This window comes from Eucyclogobius newberryi, unplaced genomic scaffold, assembly GCF_026437365.1.
Source record: "Eucyclogobius newberryi isolate DKJ021-1_F unplaced genomic scaffold, fEucNew1.0.hap1 SCAF_18, whole genome shotgun sequence".
NCBI lineage: Eukaryota > Metazoa > Chordata > Actinopteri > Gobiiformes > Gobiidae > Eucyclogobius > Eucyclogobius newberryi.
Window position 1 is genome coordinate 30,652,652 of NW_027315812.1, and position 13,720 is coordinate 30,666,371.

Below are 13,720 nucleotides of genomic sequence, written 5' to 3' on the forward strand. Positions count from 1 at the left end.
AATAATAGACATTTCAATACTGTCTGTGATATCAAAAAGCATAGATTCTAATGCAAGAGAGAGTCATTTCAGGACAAAATAAGGTAAAGTTCTTTATAGTAGAGGAGTTTTAATACAAAAGTCAGTGATGCTGGTATCGGATCGATATCGTGATACTTGCCATAGTCGTCCGTCACTGAGCGCCACAAACACAAGATGAGAACAAAACCTACGGATGTCAAACACTGCAGCGTTTTTGAGTATTGTGAATATTAACATTATATTTAGTGTCTCCATAATCATAATGTATAAGTGACCGCTTGTGTGTCCATCTGCTCCGCTGGCAACGCAAACTCATCTGGTGTGCGCGAGTTTAGTTCAAAAATACATTCTACATTCTGGAATGGAGGTGAAGGGAAGTGGAACAGAAGATTTCAATGGAGAAAACTGGGGACGGGTGGTTTTGTGAGTGTTCAGAGCCAGGTTAGAAAAGAAGTTTTCTCAGACCGTCACCTCGATTCTGGAGCCCAGAAACTAGACTTCCTGTCTCTGTGAACACTAACTTAACTTACTGATTGTCATCATGGTAATTTGTTATTGAAATAAATGAAAAAATATATAATATTAAGCCCTAACCCCTAACCTTAACCCCAACCCCTAACCCTAACCCCTAACCCCTAACCCCTAACCCCTAACCTTAACCCCAACCCCTAACCCTAACCCCTAACCCCTAACCCTAACCCCTAACCTTAACCCCAACCCTAACCCCTAACCCTAACCCCTAACCTTAACCCCTAACCCTAACCCCTAACCTTAACCCCTAACCTTAACCCCTAACCCCTACTTCGTCACGTTAAACTAGTTCATGCCATGGATCTGTATTAGCAAGAGTGTAGCTAACTCATCCCAAAACAAACTAGACTGTACAATCTATAAGTTTAAAATGTTTAAACCCGAAAAAATTCATTGGGTCAAAGCCGGAACCAAACTCAGGACTTCATCCATCCGAGTCCGCGTCTTTAACCGCTGGGCCAAAACGTTCTGTAGATAATTTGCTGCGAGACAGAAAATCTCTCCAGAATCGGGGTGACGGTCTGGGTAAAACCGCATGTCAGTTAGTGTAGCTCACATCTAATTTATTGTGCTAATATTTGGTACAATACACTGCTAAATTATTATTACTTTTGTGTGTTGGATTGTACATTTATCATGGAGCACTTGAGTTAGGGTGCACGTCCATGAAAGGGGCGTGTGGAGTTAAAAGTAGGTCAGCCACGCCTATTGATTGTGTTGAGTGTGGCCCAGGTGTGTTCTGGGTGTTTTAACCCTGCGTGCCTCAAATGTGTGTATTTTGAACCGTGGACTTAATAAAAGTTGCAAAACGGAATGTATCATCGTATCATTCCAGGGTGCAACATTAGCACTCTCGCCTCCCGAGAAGAAGATCGTGGGTTCCGTTCCAGGGCCAGACCAACATCACATGATCTCTCTGGGTGGAGTCTGCGTGTTACTGTGGGTTCTCTCCGGCTCCTCCCACCGTCCACACACATGTGGTAAATGTGGAACTATTAACTGGCCCCAGTGAATGAATGTGAGAGTGAATGTTTGTCTGTGTCTCTGTCTCTGTGTTAACCCTGTGACGAGCTGGCCCCCCTGGCCAATCACGAGTAAGCATAGGCAAGTTGGGTTGAGGATGCTTCGTGCTTGCAGAGTTTTAGTTGTTTTCCTCCACATCGTGTAGAGCTTGTGGTTGTTGTTTGGTGTGCGTGATAAAAAGTGAGTATTTGTTAGAAACGAAAGTAGACATAGACACACCATTTGTTCCATGAGTGTATAACGTGTTGCATGCCATTCGAATTGTTTAATAGTGTAGTTAAAGTCATATATTTACCTTGTTTTGTATTTGTGAATGCTAAGTGCCTCGAGCTAAGCGCTAACAGCAGTAGCTATGACGGAGCTCATGTATATTTGTGCATTATATGTTATTGTTTGACAGATTCTATTATAATTTATGTTCTCCTTGTTTATGTTACAGAACCACACACATATTTGCATGATCAATAACTGCTCTGTAAATACCAACCACCAGTATTATTTGACTAAAATCTTTAATAAAGAGAAAACCCTGGATCATCTCTCCCAGTGCGTTCTTGCCGATGCCCCCTGGCGGTCACAACCCGAATGAAACCAGAAAATTAGCTCTCCCCAAAATAATCACGATATTGGATATTTATGTTTTTTTCAATTATCTTTTTGTTTGAAAACTGCTTAAAATTTTTACTATTCAGTATTTCACATTCAAAATGATACTTTTACTTCCTGTTAAAATGCATTGTATTTGAACGTCATTCACCCACAGACGACAGAGCCAAAGTAAATACATTCAGAGTTTATTGTTACATGAATATTGTCCATAGTTCCATATTCATTAAAAACACTGGCTCATAAACAGACGAAGAACATGAGGCTCACAGCAATGACACAGACAAGAGCGCCACCTGCAGGCCCAACTCAGCATGTTTACAGAGCGTGTGAAGTGCAAAGACATTGTACAAAATACAGCTCTTTATTATTATTATTATTCATATTTTTAAAATGTATTCTTTCCGGATAAATTATATAGAATTTCTCTCACTCAAAGATGTAAACATTTCCTAAAGATGATTATTGGCACTAACTTTTCTATATTAACTAAGGCTGCATTATGTCACTTTTCTGGTGGAGGGAGGTTATTGGTTTGTCTGGAATGTTCCACAGGATTGACCAGAAACATCTGATTGTCTTTCCATCCTCTTCACCCTGGACACGGCGGAAACACCAGTCCAGCATGTGTCAGGGTGCAAAAGACTCTGCCATTGTGCCATGTGCTGAGGAGGAGGAAGAGGAGGAGCAGGAGGAAGAGGAGGAGCAGCAGGAGGAGGAAGAGGAGCAGGAGTAGGGGGAAGAGGAGGAGGGGGAGGAAGAGGAGGAGCAGGAGGAGGAGGAAGAGGAGGAGCAGCAGGAGAAGGAAGAGGAGCAGGAGTAGGGGGAAGAGGAGGAGCAGGAGGAAGAGCAGGAGGAAGAGGAGGAGTAGAGGGAGGTGACCAACGGAATTTCCCCATGTGGGACAATAAAGGATTATCTTATCTTATCTTATCTTAACACATTTGAACAGCAGACACAACACAACTGCCTCTGAGCGCTGCTCACACGTGTCCACAGATGTGAGGCTCCACCAGAACCATTCCACAATGCAATACAATCATTATATTTGATCATATTTCTATCATCTAAAATAAAAGGAATTTCCTGTGTTGATTTAAATCTATTTGATGATTTAAATGATTTTTTGAAAAGGCAGTTCCATCTGACATGTTAAAAAATATTACATCCATATTATATACTTTGAAGTTCCTGACAGAAACATTACAAAAACCGTAATGCTTTTACATAGAATCTATATTATCTAAAGGGATTGCTCATTGCAATAGTCAAGTCATTTTAAAATATAATTTGATCTAATAAGTGAGTTCTTTATAGCAGCACATGACTGGAGATATACACACACTTTAAATGGCCATGACATTATTGTTGCATTAGGCTGCCCCAAATAAATTGTCTGTTTGCTGTAACAGTCAACATTTTTTAAGTGGCTCGGACGGTAGGAAAATTCTTATTTTTTTTACTTTGAAGGCAAAAAAAAAGATCAAAATTTTTGCCATATTTTGAGTCGGAGTGACCACCAGGGGTCAGGCTTCAACAGTCAATGACGGAAAACGTCTCTATCAACCCGATCAGGAGACTAAATCTCACGATTTTAAGATATTTTAATCAACCTTTTGTACGCCACTATCCTTTATTTTGGTAGCAAAGGCGAGCGGTGGGAACATGCGGGGGACCGGGGCGCCGCCATGTTTGTTGTGATGACGCTACTGGGCGTGTTTCAATCCCAGAATGCATTTGCGTAAGTCAAATTTCACACCCTGACAGAGAAACACATGTCCTATGGAAACTTCAGTGGCGCCGACAGAGGGTCACAGGATTTGTGTCAAGCTGTGGTTGCTTACTTATGTTGCACAGGGCTGGGTAAACGTTTATAGAGGTGGGGGGTGTTGGAGACTGAGCCGAGGATGAGGAGCAAGAGGATGTTCTAACGCGCTTTGACTTCATGGGCCTAGAAACGCCAAAGTGATGGAAGAAGGACTTCTAAAGGATAAAACGACAAAGACGTCCCATGACCTCATGGGCTTTGTAAAACAACAACAATTGGATGCCAACCGCCATAAAACAACAACAACAACAACAACAACAAAACAACAAAGACGTCCCATGACCTCATGGGCTTTGTACTTCCAAAGCACCAAACGTCAAAGAGGGAGAGGAAGATGAAGAAGAGTCTCCCTGGAATAAAGCTGGTTGGTCTCTGAAAAACAACAACAACAACAACAACAACAACGGACTACGACAGAGTCTGAGGACTACGACAAAGTCTGAGGAATAAAGTCTGGCGGTAATGCAACACTTGGATGCCAACCGCCATAAAACAACAACAACAACAACAACAACAACAACAACAGTCTGAGGAAGAACAAGCCCTGGACTAAAACTGTGAGGAGACCTTGCTCAACACCCGGTCTGGAGAGACGGAAGATGGCGGAGGAGAGTGGATCGGGGATGGAAGACGCTCTGGACGGCGTGGAGGAGCAGCCTTTTCTGCCTGCACGTGCCCAGAAACGTAAAAAGTCCCTTAGCTCGTCCGAGGGTTCTGGGAATGAGCAGCAGGATGAGGCTGAAGCTATTGATATCCGGGGTGAGAGCAGAGACTGTAAGGTGATCATAAAGCTTGCACAGGATAGTGCATCCTTTAAGGAGTGGAATTCAGTGGTATTGTCAAAGAGCCTAACTGTAGCTGTGGGAGTGATCAAGAGTGCGAGTGTCCTTAGAGATGGCTCGCTGCTGGTCGTGTGCAAGGACGCGGCTCATCAACGGAAGGCGATTGGAACTAAACGTCTGGGTGGAAAGGACATTCTTGTGTCTGATGCTGAAAGAAACACGGTCAGAGGAGTTATCGTAGGTGTCCCTACGGCGACGTCTGTGGATGAAGTTAAGGAGAATTTGACTGGAGTTACGGTGGTGGACGCTAGGCGTTTGAAGGTGACCCGGTTTGGGGTAAGATGTGACAGCTTGTCGGTAATGGTAACACTTGAAGGGAGGTGCCTGCCTAGTAAGGTGTTCATTGGGTACATGTGCTATAGCGTCAGGCCATATGTTCCGCCGCCCCTGCGTTGCTTTAAGTGCCAGCGCTTTGGGCATATTGCAGCGGTCTGTAGAGGGAAGCAAAGATGTGGTAAATGTGCAGGAGACCACGAGTATGGGAAGTGTGACGTGGGTGCAAAACTGAAGTGCTGTAACTGTGGGGAAGAACATAGCTCTGCCTTCGGGGGATGCAGGTTTAGCAAAAGAGCTGCTGAGGTGCAGAAAATAAAGGTCTCTCAAGGTATATCCTATGCAGATGCAGTCAAGAAAGTTTCAAGTAACGAGTTTAGAGTAAATACAGAGAGGGGAGCCAGCGCTGCTCCCAGCCAGGGCGAAATGAGAAAGGCCAGCGTGGCTCCCAAGAAGTGTGAAGGTTTCAAGAGTGGAGGTCCCAAGTGTGCAGGTTCCAGAATTAATGAGAATACCCTGGTTGTGGATAGAGAGGATTTTGTACTCTTTATGGTGGATGTTGTAAACTGTGCTGCTCAGACTCAAAGCAGAACTGAAAGGATCAGGATCATTGCTAAAGCTGCAGGGAAATTCCTTGGAACAAAGGAGCTTGATTGGGCAGATATAGAAAACAGGCTAAAGGCGCTAAATGGGAGTCGGAGTGATGGGGGTCTGCTTTTGGGGAGTCAGAGTGATCAGAGTGACGAGATGGGGGTGGGGGTGGTCTCCTGTCCTCGCCCAGTCTCGTAGACGCACGGCTACCAAGCAGCTACATCAGTGGACATATTAAAGCCTATAGAATGAAGCCTAAAGAATAAAGCTGTACGGTGGAAGCACCGAACGTCAAAGAAGGAGAGGAAGATGAAGAAGAGTCTCCCTGGAATAAAGCCGGTTGGTCTCTGAAACAACAACAACTATTCTAGTTGTTGTTGTTGTTGTTGTTGTTGTTGTTTTATAAACTGTGCTGCTCAGACTCAAAGCAGAACTGAAAGGATCAGGATCATTGCTAAAGCTGCAGGGAAATTCCTTGGAACAAAGTCACAAAGACATATCATGACCTCATGGGCTTTGTAACACCAAAGCAATGGAAGGAGTACTTTTACGGACTACGACAGAGTCTGAGGACTACGACAAAGTCTGAGGAATACAGTCTGGCGGTAATGCAACACTTGGATGCCAACCGCCATAAAACAACAACAACAACAACAACTTGGATGCCAACCGCCATAAAACAACAACAACAACAACAACAACAATGACAAAGGCATCTCATGACCTCTTGGGCTTTGTTGTTGGAAGAACAACTTTTAGGACTACGACAAAGTCTGGGGAATAAAGTCTGGCGGTAATGCAACACTCGGCTGTCGACTGCCATAAAACAATAACAACAGCAACAACAACAGTCTAAGGAATAAAGTCTGGCGGTAATGCAACACTCGGATGCCAACCGCCATAAAACAACAACAACAACTATTCTAGTCACAAAGACATATCATGACCTCATGGGCTTTGTAACACCAAAGCAATGGAAGGAGTACTTTTACGGACTACGACAGAGTCTGAGGACAACGAAAAGTCTGAGGAATAAAGTCTGGCGGTAATGCAACACTCGGATGCCAACCGCCATAAAACAACAACAACAACAACAGGATCGGTGGTCGAAGGTGTTCTAGACGGCGTGGAGGAGCAGCCTTTTCTGGCTGCTCGTTCCCGGAAACGTAAAAAGTCCCTTAGCTCGTCCGAGGGTTCTGGGAATGAGCAGCAGGATGAGGCTGAAGCTATTGATATCGGGGATGAGAGCAAAGTGTGTAAGGTGTTCATAAAGCTTGCACAGGATAGTGCGTCCTTTAAGGAGTGGAATTCAGTGGCATTGTCAAAGAGCCTAACTGTATCTGAGGGAGTGATCAAGAGTGCGAGTGTCCTTAGAGATGGCTCGCTGCTGGTCGTGTGCAAGGACGCGGCTCAGCAACGGAAGACGATTGGAACTAAACGTCTGGGTGGAAAGGACATTGTTGTGTCTGATGCTGTAAGAAACACGGTCAGAGGAGTTATCGTAGGCGTCCCTACGGCGACGTCTGTGGATGAAGTTAAGGAGAATTTGACTGGAGCTAAGGTGGTGGACGCTAGGCGGTTGAAGGTGACCCGGTCTGGGGTAAGATGTGACAGTCTGTCGGTAATGGTAACACTTGAAGGGAGGTGCCTGCCTAGTAAGGTGTTCATTGGGTTCATGTGCCATAACGTTAGGCCATATGTTCCACCGCCCCTGCGTTGCTTTAAGTGCCAGCGCTTTGGGCATATTGCAGCGGTCTGTAGAGGGAGGCAAAGGTGTGGTAAATGTGCAGGAGATCACGAGTATGGGAAGTGTGAAGTGGGAGCAAAACTGAAGTGCTGTAACTGTGGGGAAGAACATAGCTCTGCCTACGGGGGATGCAGGTTTAGCAAAAGAGCTGCTGAGGTGCATAAAATAAAGGTCTCTCAAGGTATATCCTATTCAGATGCAGTCAAGAAAGTTTCAAGTAACGAGTTTAGAGTAAATACAGAGAGATGAGCCAGCGCTGCTCACAGCCAGGGCGCAATGAGAAAGGCCAGCGTGGCTCCCAAGAGGTGTGGGGGTTTCGGGGGTGGAGGTCCTGGGTGTGCAGGTTCCGGAATTAATGGGAGTGCCCTGGTTGTGGATAGAGAGGATTTTGTACTCTTTATGGTGGATGTTGTAAACTGTGCTGCTCAGACTCGGGGCGGAACTGGGAGGATCGGGATCATTGCTGGAGCTGCAGGGAGATTCCTTGGAACAAAGGAGCTTGATTGGGCAGATATGGAGAACGGGCTAGGGGCGCTGGATGGGAGTCGGAGTAATGGGGGTCTGCTTTTGGGGAGTCAGAGTAATCAGAGTGACGAGATGGGGGTGGGGGTGGTCTCCTGTCCTCGCCCAGTCTCATAGATGCGCGGCTGCCAAGCAGCGACATCAGTGGAAATATTAAAGCCTATAGAATGAAGCCTAAAGAATAAAGCTGTACGGTGGAAGCACCGAACGTCAAAGAAGGAGAGGAAGATGAAGAAGGGTCTCCCTGGAATAAAGCCGGTCGGTGGAGTCTGCATGTTCTCCCCGTGTTACCGTGGGTTCTCTCCGGGTTCTCCGGCTTCCTCCCACCGTCCAAAGACATGCATGTGTTAGGTAAAAATTGGTGACTCTAAATTGGCCCTAGTGAATGAATGTGAGCGTGAACTGTCTGTAATGTCTGTGTCTCTGTGTTGGCCCTGCGACAAGTTGGCCACTGTCCAGGGTGTACCCCGCCCGCCTAAGGCCCGAAGTCACTGGGATAGGCTCCAGTCACCCGCGACCCCGAAAGGGAACAAGCGGTAGAAAATGGATGGATGGTCTCTGAAACAACAACAACTATTCTACGACAAGTCACAAAGACATATCATGACCTCATGGGCTTTGTAACACCAAAGCAATGGAAGGAGTACTTTTACGGACTACGACAGAGTCTGAGGACTACGACGACAAAGTCTGAGGAATAAAGTCTGGCGGTAATGCAACACTTGGATGCCAACCGCCATAAAACAACAACAACAACAACAACAACAAAGTCTGAGGAATAAAGTCTGGCGGTAATGCAACACTTGGATGCCAACCGCCATAAAACAACAACAACAACAACAACAACAACAACAACAAGGCATAACCACTTGTTAAAAGCAACATTACGGCTCCTGCGCGCGCCCTGTTTTGTTACAGACGCATGTGGCGGACTGAAAATGAAGACGCGCATGTGTTGCGCGGTGCGCTATCAGTCCTTTGAGATGAAAGACAGGTTTATCAGCGTGATAAAAATATTCGACATGGCGGTTTAGGAAAGACAGGTCGGTGAGTCGGCGAAATAATTGAAAAATAAAAGATTTTGACGTTTTTCCAAAAAATGCTGATATTTTTTTCCAGTCGGCTAGTTTCATGCCGGGTCGGTCGTGTTACGGCAAACAGACATATTATTTCGCCTAGCCTTATTATTATTATTTTTCAGAAATGTATATGGCTCATATTTTCAAATACAGACAACTATTTACATGTAGAGTTCATGTTGCCTGACCAGCCGTTCCCAACACGTTTTGGCAAACTACTTATCAAAACTGTGTGGATCTGGGGCTCGACCTCTGAGGTTCAACTTCTAGGGCGGAGTTTAGAGCAGAGACAGAACCAATCACATAAACCCAGAAGTGACGCAAAAAACACGACACGCTTAACCGGATATTACGTAGCCCATGTCAACAAGGCGTGTTCCGCGTTATCCGTCCCAAAGGCAGAAAATGTCTCCTGAATCGCGATGACGCCCTTCGTATAACCGCATCTAACGCACGTTCATCACGGCGAGTAGAGCGGACTTTCCTGATTATTCAAACCGAGGCGAGAGCAGAAGTAACACTCGGTCACGAGCCGGGTCACGAGCTGGGTCACGGGCCGGGTCACGAGACGGGTCACGGGCCGGGTCACGGGCCGGGTCACGAGCCGGGTCACGAGCCGGGTCACGAGCCGGGTCACGAGCCGGGTCCGCCATCTTGAATGTTTTGGAACGGGGGGTGAAGAGCTACTTCCGTATCTCAGTGTGACGCGTTAAAACCTCCGACTGGGATTGGATAGGTAAATGGATGACCGACGACTTCATTGGCTCTGACTCCGATTCCAGACCCTTACGCATTTTTAACAGAATGTGGGCGGGGCTGGCGGGTCAGGCAAGAGTTCATGTGCAGCAAACACTGAAGCGAGGACTGAAGACTGAGCAGTGTCTCTCTGTTACATTCAAAGGGCTGCGCGTGACACACAAACGTGACGCGCTCGGCAGGACCAACACAGGAGAAACACAACAAAAGAACGCATTGAAAAAATCAAATAAATAAAACATACAATAAACATATTTCTCAATTCCAAAAATGTAAACGCAAACACGCTATGCCTACTTGTTTTTGTGCTCATGTGCTCGTTACTATTGCTATCGACAAGTGACACGTGCACTGCGACACACACCACAGAGAAAGACTGGTCCAGGTTCTTTTCATGCTTTGATTATATCACATTTGAATTGTATTATGCATTCTATAATTATGATAATTATTTAAACTGAAATTGTAATGTTTTTAATGAAATACAATATAATAACATATTTCATAATAACTACTAAAATAGTAAGACATAAATCAACTACTCTCTAGAAAACCATCTAGCTTTAGTTAAACTTTGATATTTCTGTTTGTACAAAATGCATTGGCACATTCTATTCCACCTGGAGCTGATCCCTGCATCTGAGTTTAAAGTACCTCCATGTGTAGTGTGTACTTCTACATAAAGTATTGTACCTCCATGTGTAGAGTGTATTTCTACATAAAGTATAGTACCTCCATGTGTAGAGTGTTCTTGTACATAAAGTATAGTATCTCTTTTTGTAGTGTTCTTGTACATAAAGTATAGGATCTCCATGTGTAGAGTGTACTTGAACATAAAGTATAGTATCTCTTTTTGTAGAGTGTACTTGAACATAAAGTATAGTATCTCTTTTTGTAGAGTGTTCTTGTACATAAAGTATAGTACCTCAATGTGTAGAGTGTACTTGTACATAAAGTATAGTATCTCTTTTTGTAGAGTGTTCTTGTACATAAAGTATAGGATCTCCATGTGTAGAGTGTACTTGAACATAAAGTATAGTATCTCTTTTTGTAGAGTGTACTTGTACATAAAGTATAGTATCTCCATGTGTAGAGTGTACTTGAACATAAAGTATAGTATCTCCATGTGTAGAGTGTACTTGTACATAAAGTATAGGATCTCCATGTTTAGAGTGTACTTGTACATAAAGTATAGTATCTCTTTGTGTAAAGTGTACTTGTACATAAAGTATAGTATCTCCATGTGTAGAGTGTACTTGAACATAAAGTATAGTATCTCCATGTGTAGAGTGTACTTGTACATAAAGTATAGGATCTCCATGTTTAGAGTGTACTTGTACATAAAGTATAGTATCTCTTTGTGTAAAGTGTACTTGTACATAAGGTATAGTACTTCCTGTGTACAGTGTACGTGAATATGAAGTATAGAACTTCCATTTTTAGAGTGTACTTGTACATAAAGCGCAGTATCGTAACGTGTAGAGTGTACTTAGACATAATGTAAAGTATCTTCATGTGTACAGTGTACTTGTACATAAAGTATAGTATCTTCATGTATAGAGTGTACTTGTACGTAAAGTATCTTCATGTGTACAGTGTACTTGAACATAAAGTATAGTACCTTCATGTGTACAGTGTACTTGAACATAAAGTGAAGTGTACTTCGCAGTACTTTATTGTGCTGTGTGTACTTGGACATAAAGTATAGTCCCTTAATGTGTTGAAAGCACTTGTACATAAAGTGCAGTACCTTCTTGTGCTTTTTGTGTACTTGGACATAAAGTATAGTACCTTCATATGTAGAATGTACTTGATCATACATCGCAGTACTTTCTTGTGCTCTGTGGACATGGTGTATGTGGTCAGAACAGGACTAGATGCCACAGATGGAATAAAGAAAGCATCACAAAGGCAAATTCAACCCACAATAAGAATCTGCAGTGCAATAACATATAGAAAACATGTGGAGATTGTGAAGTGTTACATGACGTCCTGTAGGGGGCAGCGTGCTAGTCCTTGTTGAACTCTCCGGCCTCCCAGCGCTGGGCCATGGCACTCTTACGCCGCACTCCGCTGAAGGCCTCTGGGAACTGGACACAAAGCAGTGGTCAGGACTCACAATCAAGGTTAAGGTAGTACTTTATGGTATCCTAATTTGTCATTTGTAATTTATATTATTTGTGCAATGAAATAAGTAGTATTACTTTAGAATTAGACACTTACTCTGTGATCACATGACAGGACGGAGCGGTCCATCTTGTAAGCCGTTTTCATGGGTGACGATGGAGAGGACTTACACTTGACTGGCTCTGTAGGGAAACACAGTGGTATATGGTAGAGGCAAATGTTAGGGCCAAGGTTTGAGAGGCACTATTTTTGGTATTTGCAAAAGGAAAATCAAGAGCCATTGAAGCTGATCATTTGTTTGTTCATGATTGAGTCTGAAAATATTCTGCATGAAAATTGTATCTTAATGGATGGACACCAACTCTGTCTGTATTACTAGGACATTATGACAATACATTTTTACTGTGCCAATGTTAGTAATTGATTGTTACTAACCATAAAGACACTCAATTGACAGCAAATGAGCTGTTTCCCACTGCTATTAACTATGGGCTATTTAAGACATCATGTGCCCTAGGGCTGCATATCTGTGTGTGTCTCATAATTATATTACGATTAAGCGGCACACGAGTTGATGCATGAACATCTTAATGTCTTACTATACGTTTTCATATAAAATGTGGAGCTTTATTATTATTATTACTATTTTGTTTGTTTGGTTGGGACAGTACATGTACAAGGTCCCTTATCATGCAAAATTGACTTTTCAGAGCTTTTAACCTTCTTACAGTGCCTCGTATATGTGCCCAAAGTGTTTTTTTGATTGATCCCTACAGTCTTTAGCTAGAGAACAGTCTCTATCCTTCTCCTCGGATGAGCAGACGAACGGGGGCTACATTGCATAACTCACCCCGGGTAAGTTATGCAATGTAGCATGCTGTTTCAGCCCCTCCTCCAGGAAGCACTCTGTACCTGTAACACGCCCCCCTCTCCCTGCCGCCGCGCTCGAGAGGAACCGCAGCTATTTAAGCACAGTTGAGCACGCCTCAGCCTCTGTTTACACCACCACCATCTCCACGCTAGGCTACGTCACGGGGTGGGTGGGGGAGGCATTTCCGGGTTTGTGAGCGGGGTCCAAGATATGGGTGATATTTCATAACTATTATGTTATGGGTGTTGCACAACACTTATTATCATCAAATATACCTTTAGGGTGGACAACAAAACAGCAAAAATAGTATGATATGGGATCTTTAATGAACATACATGATACACATGATGTAAACATGCCAGATTCTAGCCATGAACTGGCTTTGCTGGTTTTGCTTTATATATTGTGAGCTGCCATGTTTTACCAGTTTTACTGTATTTGTGCATTGTGTTTCTGTGACAGTGTTTGTACTGTTCATGTAGCTTTGTGTTTAGCTGCAGAAGGACTCTACAGCCCACCTGATTCAATTCTCAGCAGGGACACAAAGTGGAGATATTTTCCAATAGTTAGTATGTATGTACTGTTCATGTAGCTTTGTGTTTAGCTGCAGAAGGACTCTACAGCCCACCTGATTCAATTCTCAGCAGGGACACAAAGTGGAGATATTTTCCAATAGTTAGTATGTATGTACTGTTCATGTAGCTTTGTGTTTAGCTGCAGAAGGACTCTACAGCCCACCTGATTCAATTCTCAGCAGGGACACAAAGTGGAGATATTTTCCAATAGTTAGTATGTATGTACTGTTCATGTAGCTTTGTGTTTAGCTGCAGAAGGACTCTACAGCCCACCTGATTCAATTCTCAGCAGGGACACAAAGTGGAGATATTTTCCAATAGTTAGTAT

The 13,720-nt window shown here is 43.8% G+C and overlaps 1 protein-coding gene across 1 annotated transcript in view; it reads right to left on the reverse strand.

Annotated features, from left to right (window-relative positions):
- Nucleotides 1-11,669: 11,669 nt before the first annotated feature.
- palmdb (palmdelphin b) overlaps nt 11,670-13,720 on the reverse strand; it is an 80,006-nt gene continuing 77,955 nt past the window's right edge. The window contains exons 7-8 of the mRNA XM_072451212.1: nt 12,043-12,128; nt 11,670-11,909 (exon numbers count right to left, since the gene is read on the reverse strand). Coding sequence (XP_072307313.1) covers nt 11,829-11,909; nt 12,043-12,128 — 167 coding nt within the window. The 3' untranslated portion in view covers nt 11,670-11,828. The remainder of the gene's footprint in view (nt 11,910-12,042; nt 12,129-13,720) is intronic.